General features: G+C 36.9%; 1 protein-coding gene across 13 annotated transcripts in view; it reads left to right on the plus strand.

Annotated features, from left to right (window-relative positions):
- MYCBP2 (MYC binding protein 2) overlaps positions 1–27199 on the plus strand; it is a 317910-nt gene that overhangs the window by 277713 nt on the left and 12998 nt on the right. For 12 of the 13 annotated variants that reach the window (XM_072622185.1, XM_072622188.1, XM_072622190.1 and 9 more), the window contains 13 exons: positions 923–1079; positions 1875–2099; positions 3989–4054; positions 5668–5907; positions 10330–10428; positions 12304–12384; positions 17367–17633; positions 18088–18371; positions 18864–18960; positions 22058–22177; positions 24922–25023; positions 26731–26859; positions 26952–27084. In XM_072622185.1, coding sequence (XP_072478286.1) covers positions 923–1079; positions 1875–2099; positions 3989–4054; positions 5668–5907; positions 10330–10428; positions 12304–12384; positions 17367–17633; positions 18088–18371; positions 18864–18960; positions 22058–22177; positions 24922–25023; positions 26731–26859; positions 26952–27084 — 2000 coding nt within the window. The remainder of the gene's footprint in view (positions 1–922; positions 1080–1874; positions 2100–3988; positions 4055–5667; positions 5908–10329; positions 10429–12303; positions 12385–17366; positions 17634–18087; positions 18372–18863; positions 18961–22057; positions 22178–24921; positions 25024–26730; positions 26860–26951; positions 27085–27199) is intronic. The other variant, XM_072622187.1, reaches the window with a different exon arrangement.

Genomic DNA, 27199 nt, shown 5'->3' on the forward strand with positions numbered 1-27199 from the left:
CAGTGGCACACTATATTGCCTCTAAAATACAATACCAGTTCCTCTGATATTTAAAGACCTAAGTCTCTGGCCCTGTTTTTTCATATTGATGTGACATTACTTCTCTAGCTTGTTGCATTTCAGCCAAATGGGCCCATATGCAGAATTGTCTCTGGCCCCCATGCCTGGAAGGTTCTCCAAAGAGGACTGTTCCTGACCTAACTCATTACTTTGTGTGCATAAATATATTTGCATATGCACATGCCTGCATGTAAATGCGTGGTATTGACTTGTCTATCACTATTTCCCCTCAAAAGAATGTAAGTTTTTATTAAGGGCAAGGACTGTTTTGTTTTTGTCTATGTTTCCTCAGTGTTTAGCCTAGTGCCTTTAAATATAGTAAATGCCTAATACATAATTGTTGATTGAATGAATGAACTTGAGTGAAAGAGCAGTTCTAACTGCAGGGATCAGGAAGTGCTTCTTGAGAAGGTGCCCACCCACATACAGGTTTGGAGGTTAAATATTGTTGTATCCTTCTCCATTTGAATAGTACCACCAAGGTGATCAGTCAGAGAGAGATACAAGCTCATTGTGATAAGTGGAGCACTAGTCAAGGAATGAATTTCAGTACAAACCTTTATATGGCCTCAAATTCCATATGGCCATATTGGCCTCTGTTTTTAAATGGAGTTGTACTTTCTGTTTTTCTCATAGTTTCCCTTTGCCCTTTACTTCCAACTACATATTCTGATATATCCTCCTCAATGACTATAAATAATTATTTTCATAGCCTTTTTCACTGTCACTTGCTTATTTAGAATTTAAAATTTTGTTTTATTTAACATACTGCATACATATATTTACAAGGCTTTTTCAAGATTTTCTTTTCACTGTAATAGCTGTAATAAAGAATAATCTGATGTTGTTTATATTCTTGTAGATGCTGGAGTCTCAAATTCAAACAATCAGACCATCAGTTCCTCCATCAGAGTAATGTTTTTCATCATATTAACAATATTCTTTCCAAATCAGATGATGGAGATAGTGAAGAAAGTTTTAGCATCAGTATACAATCTGGCTTTGAAGCTATGAGTCAGGTAGGTTTTTAAATATTCACAATTTTAAGGAACAACTACCATTTTGTACAAAAGCATAGAGAAGCAGAAGGACTATTAGACCTGTAGTGAGAAGTCCTAGGTTCAAAACTCCAGTTCTGCCCAATAATAGCTATGTGACCTTGGACAGTAATGAGTTGAGTGGAATCAGAAAAGGCTTCCTTTGAAAGGCTGCAGTGACTAAAAGGAGGAGAGGTGTACTCAACCACTCTAAACTTGAGTCACGCTCTAGATATAGAGATACATATACACATACAGGTTGTATGACATGTTAAATTTTCATATTATAATGTATACATCTTAGAAAAGCTGCATATGTATGTATCCGTGTATATATATGAATTTAAGTTATATTTTTGCTAATTGCCTCGTCGAGCTTTTATAATAATCCAATGATATGATTAATATTATATCTGTAATTCTTAAATGCAATACAAATGTAAAACATTAATTTGGAAGAAAAAAGGTCCCTTTCACTTTCTTCAACCCTCCACATCTTCCTCTTTGACCTTCAAAAGAAGCTTAGGAAAAGAAGACTATTCACCTTTTTCTAAACATTTAAGCATAAAAGAGAAATTAAAGCTCTTAATTCTTCATTCATAGTGTCGTGAAAGATTTTCATGTTCAGCATAATGCCCTTCAAAAAGAACCAGAACTGATCTTGGACAATTTGGTTCCAGCTTAATCACTTTTTTTCCTCTTATTGGAAGTCTTTATATTATGCTTCGGGGAGATTTCATTCTGAACATTCTAATTACTTATTTTTCTTTCTGATAGGAATCATGCATAGTAATATGTTTAAAAGACCTAACCAGCATCGTTGACATAAAAACCTCAAGCAGACCTGCCATGATTGGCAGCCTGACAGATGGATCAACTGAAACCTTTTGGGAGTCAGGAGACGAGGATAAAAACAAAACGAAGAATATCACAATCAATTGTGTGAAAGGAATCAATGCTCGCTATGTTTCTGTTCATGTGGACAATTCAAGAGACCTTGGGGTAAACAAGAGGGCTGGTTGTATTTAAGACTTGATAGTTTAGAGTTTAGTAAAAACAATGTCACCTGGTACTGTTTTCCTAGGAAAGTGGCTTACTTCTCAGGGAACTGGTTCAGTATTAATTTATAATATAAGCACAAGCCATCTTGTGTGGCTTAGCATAGTCAGTAATCATCCAGTAATCAATTCTCCTGAGTATCTCACGACAATTTTTATTATCATGAAAAGGTATAAAGATGGACAGTAGAAGGAAGAATACATTGGGAAATAGGTAATAAATAATAAAAATGAAACAAGCTAAATAAACACTAATTTTTGATATATGATAATAGTCCCTTCTCTTAAGGAACTTAAAATGTATTCACTAGTTAAGACCAATAAAGATACCATCTAACTAGCAGTACTAAAAGTACATGTAAAGTTTGTATGATTAATCACAGTTCAGTGTTACAGGATTTTCAGGAAAGTTATTCACCAAAGGTGTTCAGAGAAGCATTGGTGGAATAAATAGGCCTAAGTAGAATCAGGGCTTGAAGGACTGGTCAAATTAAAGCAAGCAGATAAGAGCAGGGATAGTACTGTCATTAGGCAGAAGGAATGAGCAATTCCATAAAGCATGTTTAAAGAACAATGAGTAAAAATGTTTGGTTGTATGGAAATGTTTGATAAGACTGGGAGGACAAGTTCAGACCAGATCATGGAGGACCTGAAATCCAAGACCAAACAGCTGATGCTTGTCCTGTAAACCTTGGAATAATTGAGATTTTTTTGCACGAGACATTTTTGAAGTGATATTCGAGGAAGATCCATCCAGCAGTGGTGTGCATAATATAATATATTTGGAAAGAGAGACTGGGCAACAGGAAATGAGTGAAGTGACTTTTGAAATCATCCAGGCATGAGGTAGTAAGGGCAATAGGAATGAGAAGGAAGAGAGAGGAAAAAAAAAGGAAATAAAAACCAGTGATTTAAGGGATAAGACGGAGGTAGGTAACAAAAGCGACAGATTCAGCACTTAGCATTTATAATGCTTCCAATGGAAGTAATGGTAACACTAACAGAAATAGAATGTTTCTTTCCCTTTACCTTACTGGGCCTCACTTCCTTCATCTAAGTCCCCTTCCATTTCAGAAATGCCATGGCTTTGTTAGAACAGTGATCTAATTCAGGGAGGAGGAAGATGATAAATTTGGTTTTAGGCATATTGAGTTGTAGATGACAACAAAATATATAAATAAAAATATCCATCAAGCAGTTAGAGATATGGAACTGGGGACTGAGGCTTCCAGCATAGCTTAGGAAGTCTCCTGCTTAGAGGTAATAGTTGCAGCTACAAACAGATGAACCTCTCGAAACAAGAGACGATCAAGCAGAGAGGAGGAGAGCTCTGAGAGGTAAACTTTGAGGAACATGCACATTTAGGGACACATTAGAGAAATAACAGGTGTGGGGTGAAAATTAGAGGACTAAGAGTTAAGGAATGAGTGGGTGGTAAAGAAATAGAATGGTGAGAACAGCCATTCATTTGGTAAATATGGAATTGAAAGGAAGGAGAAACTCAACCAGTGTTTATTACCTGCACTGTGACCTTCACTTTTCTGTGTGCTCTGGGGCACCCCAGAAAGTGTACAGCTGGTTCTGTGCTCTCAAAGATCTTGGAACGTTACTAAAGAAGTCAAGATTAACATAACGGCACTGTGAAGTGTTAAATGATGTGGTAGAAGGTCTAAGTTCAGTAATTACTTGGAGAAGGTCAAAGTTGTTAAAAGGTTTCCTAGAAGAGGGAGACAGAGGTGGAATGTGGTCAACAGTAGTGTAGCCTCATGGGTTCTTGAGTACAGAAGTTACATGATGAAAGTGCTGTTCACATGTCTGTCTTGTCTGTTTCAGAATAAAGTGACCTCAATGACTTTCCTGGCTGGCAAAGCAGTAGAAGATCTGTGCAGAATCAAACAAGTAATTTTAGTAAATGATGGGTGGGGTGAGACCTAAGGGGCATCTCTGTAGTGGTGACCTCCACTCCAAGCACCCGTTCCTCAATTTTCCAACAGTCTGCTTAGGAATACCCTCCATTGTCAGTCACTACTTCAGGAGCTTCCCAAGCACCTGCACTTCCACCCATCAGGCCATTCTATCATCTTTGCCTAAAAGGGCTGTTTAGACCTCAAATCTGCTACAAAAAAAAAAAGTAGATTTTTATAAGCTAGGATGAGAACATAGCTATTGTATAATTATTCCTATATGAAAACACGTCCTGAGTTCCAGATAACCAAATTTACAAATGAATTATTTGTGTACAACATCTCACTTCATTTTTAGACACTATCTGTATCTGTAAAGTATCAACTTCAGAAATCAGAAACATTTCTCATAATTTTATCTCCTTGTTGAAATGGAATTTTGTCAAAGCTGTGGAAAAGATTTAAACTCAAAATGATGAAAAACTTTCTAAAAATTGTTCAGTCATTTTTCCATTGTGGCCAACTCTTCATGACCCCATTTGGGATTTTCTTGGCAAAGATACCACAGTGGGTTTCCATTTCCTTCTCCAGCTCATTTTACAGATGAGGAAACTGAGGCAAAGAGGATTAAGTGACTTACTTGCTAGTAAGTGTCTGAAGCCAGATTTGAACTCACAAAGATGAGTCTTCTTGACTCCAAGCCTGGCACTCTAGCCACTGTCATCCAGCTATATCATTAGGGCTTTCCCCGCAACCCCCCCCCGCCCCCCAAAAAAAACTCTTCCAGAGTAGTTAGTTTCCTATTACTGAAGAGGGGAAGTATAGTACCAATTATGATCATTTGCAATGAATGCAGTGGATAGTATTCAGGATTTTGGTATTTGGATTACAAATAACATTTATGATCCCTTCAGCTCTTAAGGTTTTATAATTCTGTTTCTGTTTGTAACTTAATAGTGATAGGTGGCATTACATACATGTTACATGTGGTGTCTCATTTGATCTTTACAACAACCTTGTGAGTAAAATGTCATTGTTATTCCCATTTTACAAATGCGAAAACTGAAGCAGACATAGGATAATTGATTTTCACAGGGTCACACATGTCTGAGGCAGGATTTGAACTGAGATCTTCCTGACACCAAGTTCATCACTTTATTTACCATGCCATCTTACTGTATAGGAAATTGACCCTTTTTTCTTTTTTTTAAATAACAGAATAATGTGGTATAGTTCTAAAATGAACACATGATAAATTAACATTTATAATATAAATATTGTAAATAAACAAATCATATGGCTGGGGTGTTAAATGTTGCAGAACTTGAGAAAATAGTCCTAGTTAAGTGAGATTATCTTAGTTTTTAGTCATTACTCTTATGAAAATTGAAAATAAATACCAGTTCAAGTAGTATTGGTGCAAATGGCAAATTAAATAAGTAGTTATTGAAATGTTACTGTCATACACACTTAAACAAAGTGTGTTCTACTTGCAGTTGTAATTACTTTTAATGGTAGCACTTGGGCAGTTTGTACATGTATTTCTAGTATTCTGATGTACGTAGCAGTCTGTCTGATTTCTGTCCTATCTCTGTTCTCTGCTTCCAGGTTGACCTAGATTCCAGGCACATCGGTTGGGTAACAAGTGAACTTCCAGGCGGGGATAACCATATCGTCAAAATTGAATTAAAAGGCCCAGAGAACACATTGAGAGTTCGACAAGTTAAAGTCCTGGGCTGGAAAGATGGAGAAAGCACTAAAATTGCAGGTCAGATCTCAGCTAGTGTGGCCCAACAAAGAAGCTGTGAAGCAGAGACTCTACGAGTGTTCAGGCTTATTACTTCCCAGGTAGGCTATCACTGCCACATTTCCTTGGTTGTAATAATCAATCAGCAGTTACAAAGTGACTACTCTGGAATAGAGTAAGCATATACAGGTTCATGTAAAACACAACAGACGGAGGGAGGGAGGGAGGATCAGGAAAGATTTTGTGATGGCGGGACTGGAGCTTCATCCTCAAGGAAATGAGTAGTTCTCCAAGGAGCAAGTGCATTCCAGTTAGGGAGAACCACCAGAGCAAAAATGCAGAGAGGGAAAATAGAGTGCCATATTGGAGGAACAGAGTGAAAGTCAGTTTGACTAGATTGTAGAGTAGGTAGTAGTGTATAATAAGTATGGACTGGTTGTGAGGGGCTTTAAAAGCTGAACGCAAGAATCTAATTTTTAAGCTAGGATAATAGGGAGCCACTGGAGATTACTGAGTAGCAGAATGGCATGATCAAAGGAAAAGCCCCACCGAATAAAACCACTGACAGTTGTGTGGAAGCTGAACTGGAATGACGAGACACTTGAGTCAGGGAGACCAATTTGGAGGCTGTGGCAGTTGTCTAGGCAAGACTAGACTAGATCAGGTGATGTCTTTGTAAATGAAGAAAAGAGGTCAGGAGACAGAATTAGCAAGATTTAAAAACTGGTTGGTATGTGGGGCAAAGGAGAGGAAAATTAAGGATAATAAGTCTAACTCACTTTGATACTTTAATTCCATAGTTTCATTGGTACTCCCTCAACCATAGTAGGTTATGAACCCTCCACACCTTCTGAGTCTGTGTGGTTCTTGTCCGTACACACAAGAAAGCTTCTATAAAGGATCTATTCAACACATCAGAGGGTTCCCTCTCATTTTTTTTTTTTTAGTATCTCAAAAGATAATTCTATGTTGAGTCTCATTATGTGAGACTCTTTACTCACCTTCTAGTCATACCAGTGTCCTTGGAAGTATTTCTAACATCTCTCTTGCACACAGGTTGTCCATAGGAACATAATAACCGCAGTCTGCTGAAGCCTACCATGATAACAGTAATACTAATAGTCATGGTAACTAATGATAAGTGCTTTACAATGATCTCATTTGGTCCTCACAGCAGCCCTGGGAGGTAAATACTATTATTATTATCCCCATTTTACAGATAAAGAAACTGGGGTAAACAGGTTCCCAAAATTAGTAAATGTCTGAGGCTGGATTTGAACTCAGGTCTTCCTGACCTCAGACTTGGTGCTCTATCTTCTACACCACCTTGCTGGCCCCATTTATCTTCATACATTTTTCCACTTATCTTTGTATTATTTGTTATTTTCCTTCTCAGTTTTTAAAACTATGGCAATCCATAAAGTAAGAAGGCATAATTAGCAATATGGAGTATGGATACCTAACGGTAGATGTAGACCATACTCTCTTTACTTTTCACAGCCCTCAAAACCTCTCCTTTTTTATTCATTCTTCTCTTTCATCTTTTTCAGTCTTTGATGTAGATTCCTTATTATCAAACAACTTTATCCCAAGACACTGTTGGTGCTAGTTTTAGCAGTTCAGCACTGCTGAACTTAGTAAGTGCTAACTTCCTAGGGATGGAAATTTTCGATAAGACACAAATCTTCTGCTCATGTAGCTTACAGTTTAATAGTTGGTTATAACCTACTCAGATACCAGCAGTAACCAATATTATACATTGTAACTTGCATTACAAAGTTACAAAACAAAGAGTTACGTGAAGTGCATCCTTATCAGCCAGTAGTGGCAGAGTGGGATGGAGAAATGACAAAACAGGGAAGACTTCATGAAAAAAAGAGCATTTGAGTTAGTTTTGGAAGGCTAGGAAGGAATTCATCAGACAGAAAAGGGAAGAAATGACATTCTTGGCACAAAGAATGTTAGAGACGGAGGCCTGGAATTAGGGAGACATGAGCACAGGTGGGGGCACCATATGACAGGAACACTGTGAATAAGATGGGAAAAGGGAAAAACGGCACCAATTTGAAATATTGGGCAGAAAAGCTTCATCTTTATTTGGTAAGCAGTAAAATTACAGTGGAAGGTTTTGAGAAGAAGAGGGACATAGCCCTATCTAGAAACCAGCAGGGGGAAGCATGACAGGAAACATTTGCCTCAAGATCAGCCAAAAGAGAAACAGCCAATCAATAAAAATTTATTAATACCTCCTCTGCAACAAAATTAAAACAGCCTCTGTCTTCATGGAATTTATATTCTAATGGGCAAAAACAGCATGAAAATATAACTGTCATGTGTGAGGAAGTAGTAAGATGCTCAGTTTTGGTGGATCAGAAAGAACACGAAGGGGGAGTAATGTAGGATGAGGTGGGTTGGAACCATTCTGTGAAAAGTTTTAAACATGGAACAGAAGATTTTACAGTTGATCTTAAAGAGTCACGAGAGTTTATTCAGCAAAAGTGTTTTAAATATCACTTTGGCAGCTATGGGGAGAACAAAGTAGAGATTGTAGAGCAAGTCCAAGGTGACCAATTAGGAGGTTATTGTAAAAGTTTGGGCTGAAGGACTGGGGTGGTGGCCATGTGAGTGGAAAGAAGGGAATGGATGTAAAAAGTATTGTGGAGCTATGTATAACAAGATTTAAGAACTGACTTAATACGTGAGGTGAAAGAGAGTGAAAAGTCAAGGATGACTGCAAGGTTGCAAACTTGGGAGACCAGAGAAGTAGGAGTGCCTTCAAAAGAAATGGAATTTTGGAAAAGGAGTGAGTTTGGGGAGAAACAGAATAAGTTTTGTTTTATACATTGAATTTGAAATGCATACACTTCTATTTCAGAGTTTGCTAGGCTTTTAATGGTGAGAGACTGTAGAAGAGACTGGAAATATGTGTGTGTGTGTGTGTGTTTATATATATACACATATGTATGTATATACACATATATCTAGATGTATAGATATATTGATATATATACATAAAGCTGGATATATAGATCTCTATGCATATAGATAATATATTTGAATAGGGTTACCTCGACACTAAGTGTAGAGAGGGGAGAGAAGGGAGCCTAGGAGAGACTTTTGTAACCCAAGGAGCTTGCTCTGTATTCAATGTGTACACAAATGAGTGAATATTAAATAGATATAACTCGTGTCTTTTTGCTCCCACAAAGCTCTGAGTTTATATGAACCATTTTTAGACTGGGGAAGTAATCACCCTCTTTTGCTCCTTTCTGGTATTTACCTGGGAAAAGCTGTAAGCAGTTCATGTATAGCTGGTGTCTTGATGTGGCTATAGAGTACCAAGCTCCTGTGTATACACTCAAGGTAATAAGTGCATGTCATGTAGAGATCAGCCTTTATTTCTCTTCGTAGCAAATGCAAAAAGTGCAAAGGATTTTTAGGACGTCTTAAACATACCCATAACATATAAGACAGTCACAATAATTCTAAAGCTGCTCTAAGAAGGGAACAGTTTAGCAGCACCTTGGCATCCATCTTTCTCACATGGCCCTGCCCAGTCCCTTCTAGCCTTATAGCCTCACCCTGTAGTTTAGACTCTTAGAAGACAAATACCTTGTTGGCTCCTCCATCACCTCCCACTTTGCCCCATGTTGGACTGTCTGGATAACTCACAGTAATAGTGTAAAGCAAAATATAGGTATTCTGTTCCTCCATATTGTGAGTCTAAGCTCTTTTTGCCTCGTGAAGGAAATCCCCTTTCTATTTCCAAGGGGAAGGTGCTCACCCACTTCAGTTTATTGCTAAAAGGTCAGCTCCCTAAACACAAACATGGAATTATTCTTGAGGCAACCTCCAAGTCTAGAGCTGTCCCAGAAATATCTCTTTTGTACTAGACAGCTTGATTTAGGGATCATACTGCTTAGTAAATTCCTCTGGGAGGCAGGGATTCAGGATCAACTTTGTCCTTGGTCAGACTTGTGCTCAGTAGAATTTCCAGGATGTGGTAATTAATTGGATCTAAATGCATCATTCATATAAGGTGAAAAAGAGAGAAGAGTCAGGGGTAGTAAAGTAGTGTCACATTTTTTAAAAATGGATGAATAGTCATGCCACTGATTGAAATAGTAGAATTAGACGACCGGGGAAAAGGTGAAGTTTGATTTTGCATACATTAAGTATGGGTAGCAGATTACATGCCCACGTGTTGTAGGCAGGAGGATATGTAAGTCAAGAACCCAAAGGAGAGGCCATTCTCAGGAATCATCTTCATAAAGAGGGTATTTCAGGAAGTATTAGCTCTGGGTCTTTAGGTGTTCTTTTAAGAAAGGCTATTGACAACCAACAGAGTAACTTCTTTATACAAGGTGTGAAAGAAATGAGTACGTGGCCGTTTGGAAATTTTGTAGTTATTTGATACTGTTTTGAATTGGAATTCTTGTAAGATAACAGACTCGATAGTATAATCTCCAAATAGGTTTCCTGTTTTTTGTAGTGATTTCTAATATTTCTTTCATTCCTATCAGGTATTTGGAAAGCTTATCTCAGGAGATGCTGAACCTACACCAGAACAAGAGGAAAAAACACTTCTGTCTTCACCTGAAGGAGAGGAAAAAGTACACAATGTATTTAGTTGTATTCTTGAAATCTTTCTTTCCTTTTCTTCATTTTCTCACTTTGCTCTTATTTCAATTGGGTCAATATTTTTAGCTTCTCCCAAGTTAGAACATGTTGCCCTGACTCTTTCTATACATTTTAGGATCATGTTACACAAGTTTTCTGTGTATCTTTCACAACAATTCTATTTTTGACAGAAATGAAATCTATAACAGAAATGAAATCTAGCCAAAAAAGCAGGGGGGAGGGTTTAGTCTAGTATTTTGAATTGATGCAAACTTTGCTTTATCCAAGAAGTATACTTACCGTGGTCTGTTATCCTTAATCAAAAAAAGTGTAAAACTACATAATTTACTGGTTCACTTTAAATTAACATGTTCATCCATTTCCTCCCTATATAAGAAGCCAGGAGGAGGCTTAAAAAATTTAATTTCAGGACAACAGAAAGTAACTAATATGTGCAAAGCTTTTTGCTAAGCACCAAGAAGGCAAAGATGAAAACTGACATAGTATCTGCTTGTGCTAATAGGGGAACTATATCATATACATGGATAAGTATAATGCATAGTAATATGTGATGGGGGAAAGAAAAATCACTTTCAGTTGGGAAAATCAAGCAGGATTTTATGGAAGAGGCATCTCCTGAGTCTGGCCTCACCTGAGATGAGAAGAAAGCATACTGCCAGTTTGGGCATGCAAATTGTTGCAATACACAGAGATAGGAGAAGGCAGGATAAAGTCAGGAAATAGCTTGTGGTGTCATTGATCCAGCCTAGACTACATGAAAGAGAATGTATAGTTTAATTGGAGTGGACCTTTCATGCCAGGCTGAGATGTTTATAATTTATCTTGGAAGCTATAGAAGGCCACAGAAGGCTCTAAAAAGTGAATGACCTGGTCAATCATGATTTGTCATTAGGAAGATTATTTCAGTAGGGAAGGAAGTGCCCTGAAACCAAAGAGACAAGTTAAAAGACTGTTATAGTATTCCTGACCAGAAGTGATGCGGGTCAGAATGAGAAGGGTTTCAGCAGTATAGAAAGGAAGGATTAAATGAAAGAATTGTCATACAGTTAGGTTTTATTACATCTAGTTAGTGATTTGGTATAAAGGGATGGAAAAGATCTAAGCACCATAGAAAATAAGATTTTCAAAAATAAGAAAATCTTAGCCTTCGGGGAGTTTATATTACAATGTTTGGAAGCCAAGATGTGTACAAAAGGCAGCTAGAGTACAATATAAAATAAAATAATTAAATAGGTGATACAAGAAGAATCTGTGATTTTGTTAATGTGAGGATCTCCAAGAATGAGAATGCTCTTCATCCAACACAATCCCTCCAGGACTGAGAACTGAGCACTTAAATTCTATACATTTACCTGAAGCTTTATGGTGATTAAGTGACTCTCAAGGGTCACAAAAGCTACTAAGTGTCTAAGGCAAGAATTTAAGCCAGACCTTCCTAATTCCAGATGCCAAGTAGTCTCTCCACTATCAGGTTACCGGAAATAAATGATACAAACTACACAAAATTGGACTTCATATGTGGAAAAGTATCATTGGTAGTTGAAGCAGTTACAAAAGGCTTCATGAAAAAAAGTAATTTGTAGACAATTACAAATATGTTGTTCTGGTCTTGAACTTCTGTGATTGCCCTGGGTAAAATTTTTTTTAAGCTTGGGACATCTTGTCTGTTACCTTCTTGATTTCTCTTCAAAGTGAAAAACAAAAAAGACCCAAAGTTTATCTGCTTGCTTTCTCTCGCCTACCTCAATTTGAAGTCATTGTGCTTTTTTGAAAATTAACTAATTTTTATTGAAAATAATTTGAAATGTCAGACAAATCAATTTTGAAGATAATTTCTGTTTTGTTTTCCCATAAAGGCGACATCAGATGCTGACCTGAAAGAACACATGGTTGGAATCATATTCAGTAGGAGTAAGCTAACAAATTTACAAAAGCAGGTTGGTTTATTCAACTGAATTACTATAGTAATAACTCAGTTAGCCAGATGTTAAATATCCAGTATTCTCTATCAGCTGAAGGCCCTTATAAACCTGGAAGTAAGTGAAAAAAAACTTTCAGCAAAAAGTAACTGAACTCTTGTGATTGATCATTTAGCTGACTACAAGGAAAGACTATCATTTGCTCACTGGAACTAACAAAACTTAACAATGGGAAATGAGTAAGTGGAGGTATCGCATAGAGACGATTTTTAAAAGGAATTTATCAGTGAATCATTCAATCAACAAACATTTATTAAGTGGCTATTATAGGCTGGGCAGTGTGTCAAAAATCCAGTTCAACAAGCATTTATGGTTTTTTTTGAGGGATCAACAATCTTCTTTAATCACATATACCAACAGAGAAAATACAAGCAGAGAAATAAAGACCAACAGGGCTTCTAACTCTCTGACCGTAAGCAATACGTACATCACAGATCAACAGACAAATCCAGCTCTCTGACCATACATACATAGTTAGTAGAGAGAGAAGCACCAACATCTGAGTTTTCAAAGGTGGGTTGGAGGGGGGCTCCTTAACGGCTGCCCAGAGTCTCATCTGGCACACGAACCTTCTTACAAAGAGTAAGCCACCCCCAGCAAGCATTTATTAAACACCTACTGTATTCTTAAGTCTCCTGTGCTAGGTATTGTGGTTATAAAAAGCAAAATGAAAAAATAGTCCCTGCCTTCAAAGAGGTTACATTATATTGAGACTATATATACAGTAAACCATTGGTGGTGTCAGGTGATTGCTCAGGAGAGAAGCTAGAACTAGATAGATAGTTCTGCATAGAGATGATAATTGAGTCCATATAAACAAATGAGATCATCAAAAGAAAGAAGAAAAGAGGGCCAAGGACAGAGCTTTGTAAAAACCCACAGTTGGGGGGCAAGGCATGGATGGTGATCCTAAAAGGACTGTCAGACAGATAGGAAGACAACCAGGAAAGAGCAGTGGAGGAAAGAGTATCCAGGAAAATCATGGGAATAGTTCTGGAAAGGCCCTCAGAGACCATCTAGTCCAGCACTCTCAAGGGGCATTGAGAGCTATTCTGAGTGCCTTACAAAAGCAGAATGATCTGGTGGCCCCTGTGCCTGCCACACTGTGAGCCAAGTACTTACTGATTTATTGGTCAGTAGATAACTGCCACTGAGATCCAGATAGGGGGATACCTCTGTGTGAAGTGAACCTCAAAAGATGAGAACTTGCTGAGCAGGGATGTCAGAGGGAAACTCTGGAACTGGCAGTGAGAAGAAAGGAATATGCCTACTTTTTCTCCTGCCCTAGTGTGTTAGAAATCATGGATGTACTGGAGATGGTGACAAGGGATATAGTATCAAGTGGAGAGAACCAGGTTTCCATGAATGCAAGAAAATGGAAAGGTGCATGAGTGGAAAGGAAGGAAAACAAAGAAAAGGCATTTATTAAATGCTATGTGCCTGTCCTGTGCTAAGTGTTTTACAAATATTATCTCAATTTAATCCTCACGAAAACCCTGAGGGGTCAGTACTATTATTATCCCCATTTTACAGTTTTTGAAACTGAGGCAAAAGTTAAATGACTTGCCTGAGGTCACACAATTAGTGTCTGAGGCCAGATTGAACTCAGATCTTCCTGACAGGCCCAGTACTATATCCACTGTGTTACCTATGTTTAAGAGGAAGACAAGTTTGTAAACTTTAGAAAGGGGGTTGCAGAGTCTTTGACAGAGGGAAACCACAGCTGAAAATAATGAGGATGAATAGATCTCCTGGCAAAGAATAAAGCACATCCAACAAAGGCTGGTAAAAATATATTTGCCTATTGTTTTGCAAACCTAAGAAAGAACTTCCAACCAAAAAAAATGTTGGGAAAGGGAGAAAATACCTATGGATTATTTATGATAATAAAGAGAAAGTACAGTAACAAAAAAAAAAAAAAAAGCAGTTGAGACACTTATAAATTCAGAGAAGAGAGAGTCCTAGAAACTACCTAGTAGTAAAACTGTGTTTGATAAACTCAGTTTACCTGGCCTAGAGGAACTACATACTTAGGTAGTGAAGGAATTGACAGACATGATTGCTAAGACACTTTTACTGATATTTGAAAGATCATAGTAGCACAAAATTAGAGAAAAGCAAAGAATGTCCTGATTTTCAAAAAACAGGATGGAACCGTCCATAAATCACAGGCCAATGAATTTCACTTTTCAGGGAAAATTTTAGAGTGGATCACTTGAATAGTTAACCTTCAGTTACCTGAAAAATGTGATGCAGAACTATTTATTCTCTGACTGTTCTAAATCAGTATTATAGAGTAGAAAAACTGCTGGACTTGGAGTCAGCAAGTTGCGGATTCAAATTCTAGTTCTAGCTGTTACTGGTTATGTGACCACAGGCAAGTTACTGAAACTCTGTTTCCTACTCTATATAATAGCAATAATAATAATGCATTATAATACCTGTAGTATATATTCCAAACAGTTCCTGTAAGGTGCAAATGAAATCATGTATTTAAAGTGTTTTCCAAACCTTAAAGCACTGATTAGTTATAAGGGATAAGGACTGCACCTATGATTTCAATGATAAACATCTCCCAAATGAGAAAACTCCTTCTATCAATGTCATTTAACACCTTCTTTGCAATATATAGTCTTAGAGAATTACTTAGAGCACTTAGAGCTTTAGTGCCTTACCCATCAGGTTGACTAAAATGATAGGAGGAGGAAACGAGAAATATTGGGACACTAATACACTGTTGGTGGAACTGTGAACTGATCCAACTATTTTGGAGGACAATCCGGAATTATGTCAAAAGAGTTATAAAACTGTGTATGTACCCTTTGACCCAAAAGAGTCAAATTAGATTTGTTTCCTAAGGTGATCAAGGAAAAAGGAAAAGAACCTATATGTTCTAAATGTTTATAGCAGCTCTCTTTGTGGTGGTGAAGAACTGGAAATTGAATGGATGCCCATCAGTTGGGGAATGGCTGAACAAGAAGTGGTACAGGATCATGATGATGTAAGAAATGATGAGCAGGTTAATTTTAGAAAAACATGGAAAGACTTGAATGAAGTAATGAAGAATGAAATGAATAGAATCCAGAGAACATTGTATACAGTTAGAAAAATACTGTCCTAAGATTAACCATGAGTGACTAAGCTGCTCTGAGTGTTATAAATATTCAGATCAGCCACAAAAGCCTATAAGGAAGATGCTGTCCACCTTCAGAGAAAAAACTGATAACAGTATGCACAGTGTGGTTTTACACATACATTCACATATGAGTGTATTGTGTGTGCATATATGCACATGTGTGTACACATGTGTGTGTGTATATACCTGCATGCATACATACATTTGTGTGTCAAATGGCAGCCTTCTCTAGTGTGGCGTGGGGAAGGAGTGAGTGAGATAGTCCAGAACTTAGAATGTAACCAAAAAAAATTTGTTTTAAGATAAGACCAAAAATAAAGATTGTGATGGTAGAAAAGGAAATTCATCAATCAAAAAGAATATAAAAGAAAACCAAAAAAAATTTGAGGGGGAAACGCAGCATTTACACTTTCAAAAAGCTGTGCAAAGCAGAAGTGTGATGTTTCATTTACCATCTTTTTTGTCTTCTTTGTATCTGTGATTTTGGGTGATTAAGTTCATAACCAGAAGAAAAAAAGATTGTTACAATGCTGATGATGTCAAGAGGAGGGAAAATAAGTTAGTAGAAAGGGCACTTTCTCTTCCATCCTGCACAGAGTGGCTCCAAAACTGAGGAAGATGGCAGGTCTTTTGGGCATCCTTGTCACGGCTTTAGAGACGTTTCATGTTGTACATGCTGATTTTTTTGCTTCAAGTGAACAGCTGTTCCAGAGCACATTTCCTGTTTAACCCTTGTTTTATATTTTAGGCTACCATATAACCATCATTGCTAATCATCTTCAAAACTTCATTGCTTTTTGTATTTAAGAAAGTAGTTAAGAATAGAAATTGTTAGCTCGGCATTGCCCATGTTGTTGAAGTACCTTGATAAAAATGAGCAAACACAACTCCATTGATAACCTGAAAGCCTCATTTCCCTTTTGCCTGTAATTCCAGTTCTTTCTCCAGTACTTACCCTTGAAGAGCTCACAATCTAATGGAGTAAGGGGCAGTCCAACAACATTAAAACAGCTGTGTACAATCAGGATAGGGAAGCCACTGACGTGAAAAAGAGCCAAGCATTTAACTGAGATTTGAAGGAAGCCATAAACAGATAAGAAGGCTTAAATGATCTGATGCAATATCATGTAAACACTACCAGAAAACTATACACAGTCTCTACAATAATATCAGTAGAAATAACAACAGTGGAAAAAATGTTAAAACCAAAGGGTATATAATTAGAATGACCAAGTTGAGCCCAGAAGAAGGGACAAGAAAATGTATTTTCCTCCATTGTAGAGATAGGGGACTCAAGTGGAATGTGGAATGTTGCATATGCATCAGACTCAGCTGATGTGTTAATTTTGCTAAGCTGCTTTAATTTTTTTTCCATCTTTTTTAAAAATTTGTGACAAGGTATGACTTTCTGCGTATGGGATGAATGGATTTAGGAATGAAATTGTTGTAAAGATAAAAGATGTCAATAAAAATTTAAAGAGTCCATTGCCTCAAAGAGAAAGCATTAGTAGTTCATAAATTGATAATTACCCCATTAGTGCTTTACTTAAATTTACAATTTGTAACCTTAATATATCAAAAATTTACAAAGTGAAGAAAATTTTATTATTCAAAATTATTCTCCACAATTAGTGGTAATACATACTGTAAAAATGGTGGGATAGATATAGTAGAGAGCTGTTTGGCAGAATGAGTGAAATGGATCATCAGTTCTTATTCATGCATTTACAGGGTGCACATTATCTCGAATATGTGATTTTTTAAAAAAATTTCTGTCTGATGTACTGCCATTTGTTTTGTGTAGGTGTGTGCACATATAGTCCAGGCCATTAGAATGGAAGCTACCCGAGTCCGTGAAGAATGGGAACATGCAATTTCCAGCAAGGAGAATGCTAATTCCCAGCCCAGTGATGAAGATGCCTCCTCTGATGCATATTGCTTTGAACTTCTCTCCATGGTCCTAGCATTGAGTGGGTCTAATGTAGGCCGACAGTACCTGGCTCAGCAACTAACTCTGCTTCAGGATCTCTTTTCATTGCTGCACACAGCCTCTCCTAGAGTGCAGAGACAGGTAACAAACAATTCATTCTATTGCTTTACTCCAGGGAAATTATCTGAAGGCTTTAAAAGTAGATTCAGCTTTTTGCTCTCATTTATTAATTCCATTCTTTCATGACATAGTTAAGGCTTTGAAAAAGCAAAGTATATTTTGTTATGCATATGTTAACTTAATACATGATAAGTCTATTCTAATCCTGCCACAAAAGACATGTTTTTTTGGTATGTTGGAGTAATGACCATTTAAGAAATTTATCTTTGAATTGAAGCTTTTCTAATGATAACAGCTGAACCTTTAGGAAAGTAAAAATTCAAAAGTTTGATAACATGAGCTTTTGATTTGAGTCCATTGAAGCATGGGAGCATGCCATCTATAGTAAAGAAAATGCCAATTTACAACTCAGTGGTGAAGATGCCTCCTCTGATGCATATTGCTTTGAACTATTCTTTTATGATTTTGCTACTAGGTGACCTCTTTGCTAAGACGGGTTTTGCCTGAAGTGACTCCTAATCGCCTGGCCAGCATCATAGGTGTGAAGTCCCTTCCACCAGCTGATATTAGTGATATAATTCATTCAACAGAAAAAGGAGACTGGAATAAACTAGGTATCTTGGATATGTTCCTGGGATGCATAGCCAAAGCCCTTACAGTGCAGTTAAAGGCCAAAGGAACTACCATCACAGGAACAGCTGGCACTGCTGCTGGGAAAGGAGTTACAACAGTTACCCTTCCAATGATTTTCAATTCCAGGTTGGTGAGAGTTATTTAATATTTAAACCAGTAAGAAAAGTGATCCTCTGTTTGGGAATTCAAAATACAGCTAGTTTCTAGTGAAAGAACTAAATATATCTATATATCTTTCTAAGTACTATGTCTATATGTAGACATATAAATATATCTCGCTCTTATATTTTTAGCTCAAAGGTAACTCTGAAGTCATTTTACAGATGGGAAAACAGATCCAGAGGGTTTAATCATATCAAATCTGGGAATTGAAATCAATCCTCTACTTCCAAATTCAGAATTTATTTTCCTTAACTCTCCTGTCTTCACCCCTGCCAAATGAAGTATCCTGTTTATTTCTGCACTGAATGTATGTATTCCAAAATAAGCAATACACAAACTAACTTCTGATGTCTTTTAGGTTGAATAATGAAACCTTTACTCTTTGGATTTTTTAGTCATTCATGATTACTATTATACATTGTTTTGATAAATTATTTTTGTTAATTATCTCTCTAGTTATATTCGACGAGGTGAAAGCCATTGGTGGATGAAGGGCTCAACTCCCACCCAGATTTCAGAGATCATTATTAAACTTATAAAGGACATGGCAGCAGTAAGTTTCCATTCTCCTGAGAATTCTGTTGATGAGACTAAATAGTGTGATTAGCCAAAATAAAGAATTTATTCTGCAGAATTTTGAAGAAGAGGTCAGCTTTGTGGTGATTTAAATAAATTAAATCGCTTTTATGGTGGTTGGTTGGTTGGTTGATTGTTGTCCTTCGTTCTTGAAGAGGACCAAAATGACATCACCATGATAAAGTGAAATGTCAGTGTGTCCAACTGTGGCTGATCAGCCCAATACGACCTTGGAATGCTCTACTACAGGTTGGGCACAGATAGTCTGTGTGAATATTTGAGGTGGATACTGCAGATTTGCACATCCTACGTTTACTTTGTACTGTCTCAAGTCTGCTTTGCTCATAGAGCACAGCACCCTTTCTGATATGGGCATGCCATGCTGAGCAGGGCATAATAATAAAATGTTATGGGTGATGTCTTTTGATTCATGAGTAAATTGGATTTAAGTGAGGCAGAGTTGCACGAAGTTGTCAGCCTCACTCTGTCCTCCAGAGCCATCATAGTCCAGTGGCAGGACAGAGTCAAGACGGCTGGCGATGGCCCAGGATGCGGTGGATGATCTTGGCATCTTCGGTGTCCAACCAAGCTCAAAGTGCTCCACATCACCTGCTTCATCTGCCTTCATGGCCGCTGGAACAGATTGTTCTCATTTGCCCATTCCACCAGAGGAAGTCTTCACATGCTTGGGATAGACACCCCCCTAACTCACCAATGGGTTTGAGAACCCTTGGTTACCCTCACCCATCTGCCGAAATGGTTTACCGGCATGTGGCCACTGCGCATACTGCAGCTTCTTGGAGTCACAGGTGAGAGTTGGGTGGAACAGATGAACACCAAAGGTGGAAAGAGCCCCAAAAAGGGCTCAGCAGCCATCACGCCAGCAGTACTGGTCCTCTTTGAACACACCCTACACCCCTAAAGCACTTTTGTAATACTCTGCTAAATGTTACTTCTTCAGTCTGTCAAACTATCCTTCATTTCATCAGGGGCAGTATTCCTCTGCATTCCGCACTATAAGTAGACTATCTTCATGTGTTTGTTCTTTAAGGTGCCAACATTTCCATATATCAGATGTATTGTGCTTGTGGTTAGGATTTAATTTATTCCTTCTGCAAGAATTCTGCGACATTTTCAAATGAAACTGCTTTCAGAATTGTTATAAGGATTGGAAAGTTATTAAATCACTTCATCTGTGCATAAATGTTTCAACATATTATTTAATAAGTTTAAATGTAAAATACAATATTATTTTTACCCATATTGTGGAAAGCAAAAAGTTTTAAAGGATTTAGCACTTACCTGATTTTAAAAACAAAACCCTCTCACAAAAGGTATTATTTCTAATTGTGATGCACTTTTTATTTTAGTTTTGGTACATTGCTATATCTGCCTCAGCTCTCAGAACTATGTGCTGCATCTGTCCCTCTGGCAAAGATGTCAAGGGAGGGAAGGTGATGGTTAATAGATAATGACCTAAAGAAACTTGGCCTTTGCCCATTAGTTAATTTTGCACTCAGAGGATACTGGGAAGCTAATGGAGATAGAGCATGCTTGGTAGCATAGTCCACCATGTAGCAAATGTCCCACTAATGTTCACAAAGTGCAGCAGTGGAAGCTGAATTCCAGGTTTAAGTGGAGATATAAACTCTTGAGTTCATATAGTTTAACGGAGAGACGAAGTCTCCATTAGTGTAACTCTCCCTCTTGTCAACAGTTAAAAGCGTTTCTCGAAACTTATCATTCCTTACCTTAGGGATCCGTGTCTTATTTCTCTTTGCATCTTCCCCAGTGTCTGTCATAGTACACTGTGCACTGTGGGACCTAAATCAGCTTTTAGTTGAGGGAATGAACAAATGAATAAAAAACAAATGCAATATATTAGCTGACTCACCCATGTTGCTCTCAGCAGCTGCAGCCTGCTTTTTACATGATTGCTTTGTTAAAGATCACTCTCATGCTTCAGTTTGCTACTCATCAGTTGCTGCTTGCAATCTGAACAGAGAAATACTGCAAGCTTTTAGCTGCTGAGAGCCAGTTTACAAGGGTTCACTAATCTGAATACCAGATGTATAATAACCCATCTGGGAAATTGGGAAAGTATCTTAACTTAAAGTTATCAACCTCTGAGCCAGGTAAATATCAATTGAGTGCCTGCTCTGTGCAAAGAACACTGATAATCACAAAAGACATAAGATGTGGTCGTGGTCCTCAAAGAGCTTATGGGCTCAGGAAAACAAAGCACAGTCATGAGCAGTTAAATAATTCAAGCAATCACTTGTCGGTACAACAGATGTTATAGACAATACATGCCGAAATTGCCAAATAACTGAAATGGATAAATTATACAGGAGCGAAAAAAAATGAGAGAGAGAGATTTGATTGCTCTGGGCTAAAAAGCTTTCTAGACCAGGAGTCAATTGAATGGGGATTGGGTAAGATAAGGAAAAAGGCATTTCATTTGGGTGGAAGGGGCATTTTTAGCAGCCTTCTCTTCTAAACACTATAAATGTCTTGTTTGTTTGTTTTGGTGGAATGGGATTTTTTTATCAGATTGCTCATGAGATGGAAACAATCTAGGCTGATGGGAGCAAGTTTTCTATATTCTTGAGAAATAACTTTAAAAATATGTAGACCCTTAGTTTCCAAAAAGGACCTTTTATCAGAAGCACTATTAAATTAACTCATTAGCAAACAAACAATAAGTTGCTTGTTAAGAGTTTTCTTAAAATGCATTTTCTAAAGTATTGCTGGATTAGTGTTTCCATTCTATATTTAGCTATGTGTACAAAGAAATACGTGTGAAATCACTATGAGGAAAAGAAATAAAACCTTAAATTTTTGTTTAATGCTCATGAGTCAGTATAGTAATTTTTTCTTTTAGAATAGATTTTTTTTTACAAATCTTTGCCCTTTGATTTCAAACTGCATAGCATGTACAGTGTCAGAAGTTAATTGTATTTGAAAGAACTAACCTGATTCAAGATAATTTGCTTTTCTATTACTTCCAGCATGACTAAGCTAATCTGTTTGTACCTGCCTAACTCCTAAAAATATCTTGTCCTGTTCATTAGGGTCATCTATCAGAAGCATGGTCCCGTGTTACCAAAAATGCCATTGCAGAAACCATCATTGCCTTGACAAAAATGGAAGAAGAATATAGATCTCCAGTGAGATGTATTGCAACAACCAGGGTAAGACTGGTTTTGGTTTTATTGTTGATGTTTTTCATTTGAGAAACAATTACAGTATAGTAAAAAGAGGGTTGAACTTGTATTCTAAGGCTTTGTTTCGTGTCCTGGTCTTAGGCAGACTATGTGTATGACCGTGAACAAATTGTATCACTTCCTCACCCTCATTTTTCTCATCTGTAGATGTCTAGACATACAAACACTTGCCCTCCCTACCTCCCAGGATTGTTGCAAAGAAAGTGTTTTGCAAACCTTAAAATTCTATGTCAATATGAGTTTTGATGATTAGGGAAAATATCATTATTATTGGATCTGTATATATCATAGTATATACTTTTTATTAGATTTGAGCCACATTTTATCTAATCAAAGTCATTTTTAAATGTTTAAAATTTTGGAGGAGAGCACAATAAATAACTATCACTAGTTTAAAGCTTATTTAATTAGATTTGTTTCTAGTCATGATATCAGTATGACTTTTACATATTTTATATAATATTTTCTATAATGCTTAGTTGCTAAACTTTCTCAGCTTCATCATCACTGCATGCAGTACTTAGTTCTGAGTTTTATACTTGGTCCTTCCAGATAGCATCCCTGTCTTTTTAAGAAAAATTTCTCCACGGTAGCCAATACCCTGGTCTCTGTTTGATGTTTGAAGTTCTGTGAGAGCAGGCACCATGCCTTATCTAAATTTTGCATTTCCCCCAATACCCAGCATAGTATTATGTAAGAAGCATTTAGTATTTTTAAATTGACTCTTTGTCTTAAATCTGGCGAATTAAAAAGGCATAAAATATAAACAACATGAGAATATAACTACTCTTAAAGATTAAAATATGGATATTTGGTACTTGAGATGGCAGGTATTGAGTCTGTTTTGGTTTTCTCATCTTTCTTGCGTATAAATTTCCCAGAAAAATTATAGGAATGGTGGAAAGGCAGTAGGACAGCATTAGAAAGAGGTAGTAAGTTGGAAAAGGACGAGGATCATCCATTTGAGTTTGTAAAGTTGTCGTTCCCCAAATTGAAGTTTTCTGTTTAACTTCAACTCATAGCCTACCATGTACCCAACAGTGGCCATGCCCCGCATGTGTGCTGCTGATGCTCAGAGGCAGTTAGTGGGGGCACTGAGCCATGTCCTGCCCCATGTGTGCCCTCCTACTTTCTTCAGACTCTCCCCTTCTCCAATTCTGATTCCCTTCTTCCTATGAATTTTTTAAAACCCCCTGTTATTCAGTATTCCCTGTTGATACTTGCAAATATTGCTTCATGGTAGTACTAAAAGAGCTATAGCCTATTCCACATTCCTTTTTTTCTTGCTAAAAAGAAGGTTTATATTAATATTCTTTTAACATTAAAAAATAAATGCAACAAGCTATTTCCAATGTTCTTTATACAGAATTAGGTACCACCATTTGAGGTCACATTTAAGTACAATTAGAATCAATTACCATTCAATGCTGAGTTCAGGTAATACAGTGCATACTTAACTCAACTCTTCCACATTATAAGGCATGAATACGTGATCACAAGTAGTAAATACAACACAAATTAGGAAACCAAAAAAATTCATGCAAACCCATCTATAGATAGTATGATCTAATTTCCAGAAGTACATGTCATGTATGCATAACTGCATCATGTTACCAGTCTGTATACAATAAGAACTTAATTATTTCAAATTCTATTTTATACATGCTTACATAAATTCCATAGGTCTGTGCACAGTATTCACATCTGCAATGATAATGAAAAATTAGAATCCAGGCAAATGGCAATTAAGACAGGATAACGTGGGACACACTTTCATTACAGAATACCATTCATCAGTCTTGTGTCTAGGAATGCTAAATTAGTGGCACATTAAATTTTCTGGATGCTAATATCTGCAGTTTAATAACCATAGTGCATATAAAATTCACTGTGATCACACAGACTTCAGTTATCAAAGTGTGTGATAGTAATTTGCTCTTTATTTAAGGGAAGAAGAAACATCTTTATGACAAATTTAAAGAACTAGAATTAGCTTTACAAATCTCAAAACTGTACAATTTTAAAAGTATCACTTCTTTCAGGATAATGGGATAGAAACAATTTCGGTAATTATTATGTTACACTACCATGAAGAAGCCCTGCTCAAAATTAGCTGAATTCCACACCGAGAGGTGGTTGAAAAATATTCATATCCTTCATTTCTAAAAAAGGAAAAGGAAAAAATAAAATTATCTCATTTATCAAGAATCATAAGAAATGAGGTATTCATATGTATGTATTTTCTGGATGGCTAAAGCACAGCCACTTGCACCACTCACCATTTTTTATTTAACCATGTGTGATGATAACTTTCTAGAATATATTGTACCCTTCCCTTATTTCCTCATTAGACCTTAATTTGAATGTAACTTAATATTTTCCTGATAATTCAGAATCCATTTTGTCACCATCACTTAAAACTGAGAATCTACACTTTTTGTAAAAGCAAAATATAAGAAAGCTTAATGTGAAATGATTCCTGAATTTTCAATAAATAACAGATACTTTTTGACCCACAATATGAGGTGCTCTGAGAGATGCAAAAATTGTATATGACTTTGTTATCAAGACATACTCTATTTTGAGCATGGTGCTGTGCTTGTTGCTCTCCAGAGTGAGTGCGCAGGGCATTGTGCTGACCTTTCAGGTGTTACATGGAACATGCCATTTCCCCTAATTCACACTCACTCACATCCCTGTTCTCTGAACAGCTCTGGCTCGCCCTGGCATCACTGTGTGTTCTAGATCAGGATCATGTGGATCGGCTCTCTTCAGGAAGATGGATGGGAAAGGATGGACAACAGAAACAGATGGTAAGAACAGAAGTTTTGTCTTAGGAAACATAACTTCTGTTATGCTTTAAGGAAAAAAAAACTCCACCGAACAGATGTGCAATAGCATAGATGGTGGAAATTTTTATCAAGACTAGTTACATTTCTCTCATCATTCACTTTACTATACTGCCCACGTTAAGTTTCCATCTTCATAACTCAGGTTGAAATGTAAGTAACCAAATTACTTGATAATCTTGGATTTTTTTCTCTTCCATTTTCTCTGTCTTGCCTTTACATTTCAATATAAACTTATTTTGTTAAACATGGTATGATCTTGTCTTTTGATTTTGTACTGAATGTAAATCTTTGAGAAACCATGCAGAATGTGGATAAAGAGCTAGCCTCAGGGTCAGGCTGATCTTGGTGCAAGTTCACCCTTAACCTCGAACATACTCTAGCTATGTAACCTGGTGCAAGTTGCCTAGCTGCTCCATGCCCCAGGCAATTCTCTAAATTTACTAAGTGCAGAATCTAATCTGCATTGATAGAGGAAGATTCCTCACTGGATTTCAATGAAATTGCAAGGCCAAAGACCACCCCCCTCTATTCCCTCTCCAAAGGAAAGGAAAACTGTCCTTAGAAATAAGCTGAAAGGAGGAGGGAACAGGAAAAAACATTCCTTGCCATTCATTTATGTAGTCATAAAATAGTAACCTCTTGGGTACACTAGTTAGTAAGGTACTTTCAGCAGTTATCTGAATTCATGAGAGGTATTCTTAAGAACATATTTAGACATTTAAACCAGAGATTCTTAACCTCTTCTATGCATCATGGACCTTTGACAATGTGGCAAGACCTATAAACTTTTCTTCAAATGCATACAATATGTAGGGCTACAAAGAAAAACAGAATATTTTTTCCATCTTAGACTTAAAAGTAGTTGCATTAGGAGTGTTTCAGTGCTTAGAACAGGGCTGAATGAATGACTATTACACACTTACAGAGACTGGAAGGCTGGAGAAGAGATCTTAGACATACTTTATACTAAAGTTGTCATTATGCAGATAAGAACCTGGATGCTCAGAAGGGAAGGGATTTGCTCAAGGTCACATGGTAAGATAGCTACAGTATTTAGCTACAGCGTTCTACTTCTCTGTATTCATTACTTGTGTCATCCAGTCGACAGTACAGTGTCTGGCATACAGCAGACATTTAATAAATGCTTGCTGACTGACTGATCTTGTGGAGAAAGCCAAAGAAGGGTTAGGAAAAAAATTGAGAGGGGTGTCTGGAAGTGCAGTCATCAAAGTATTCTAAAAACAAGTTCAAAGACAGTAGGTAAAGAACTTCTGCTCTAAAGTAAGCTTTGATGTTCTTTTCACTTTAGATTTTATATTCATGATCTATTAAAATCCTATTTAGAATGACTGAAGAGCTACATTTTAATACTAGTGTATGAAGGCTATTGCAGATTTTTAGAAGTACTATTTAGTATAGATTTAATGTTGACCTTACTTGCTACTATGAAATGTGAACATTTTTGTAAATATCATTGAACAGAATATTCCATTCCATAACTTTTGTTTTGTCTTATTTAAATATATTTGCTGTGATTCTGCTTGGCCTTCCAAATTTGAAACTTAATGAACTTGACAATGACTGAGGTTTTAATAAGTAACATCTAATTTGTGACACATCTCGGGACTTTATTTTTTCATTTTACATAGCATTTATCTTGTTTTTCAGCCTATGTGTGATAATCACGATGATGGTGAAACTGCAGCAATCATCTTATGCAATGTGTGTGGAAATCTGTGCACTGACTGTGACAGATTCCTTCATCTTCATCGCCGAACCAAAACTCATCAGAGACAGGTGAAGATTTCATGTTTTCAGAGTGCTTCATGAATAATAAACATTTATCAGTACACAATTATTATTGTCCCTGCCTTTCATGAAATTAATAGGTCTTCAAAGAAGAGGAAGAGGCAATTAAGGTTGACCTTCATGAGGGCTGTGGACGAACCAAACTCTTCTGGTTAATGGCATTAGCAGATTCTAAAACCATGAAGGCAATGGTGGAATTCAGAGAACATACAGGTAAAAAATAAAATACAACTATGACCACTAGTTAAACTTGAAGTTATTTATACAAGGATGATTGGGGAGGTTTCCTGATATCTACCTATTGCATATAATATTGAAATAACCAGAC

This window comes from Notamacropus eugenii, chromosome 6, assembly GCF_028372415.1.
Source record: "Notamacropus eugenii isolate mMacEug1 chromosome 6, mMacEug1.pri_v2, whole genome shotgun sequence".
NCBI lineage: Eukaryota > Metazoa > Chordata > Mammalia > Diprotodontia > Macropodidae > Notamacropus > Notamacropus eugenii.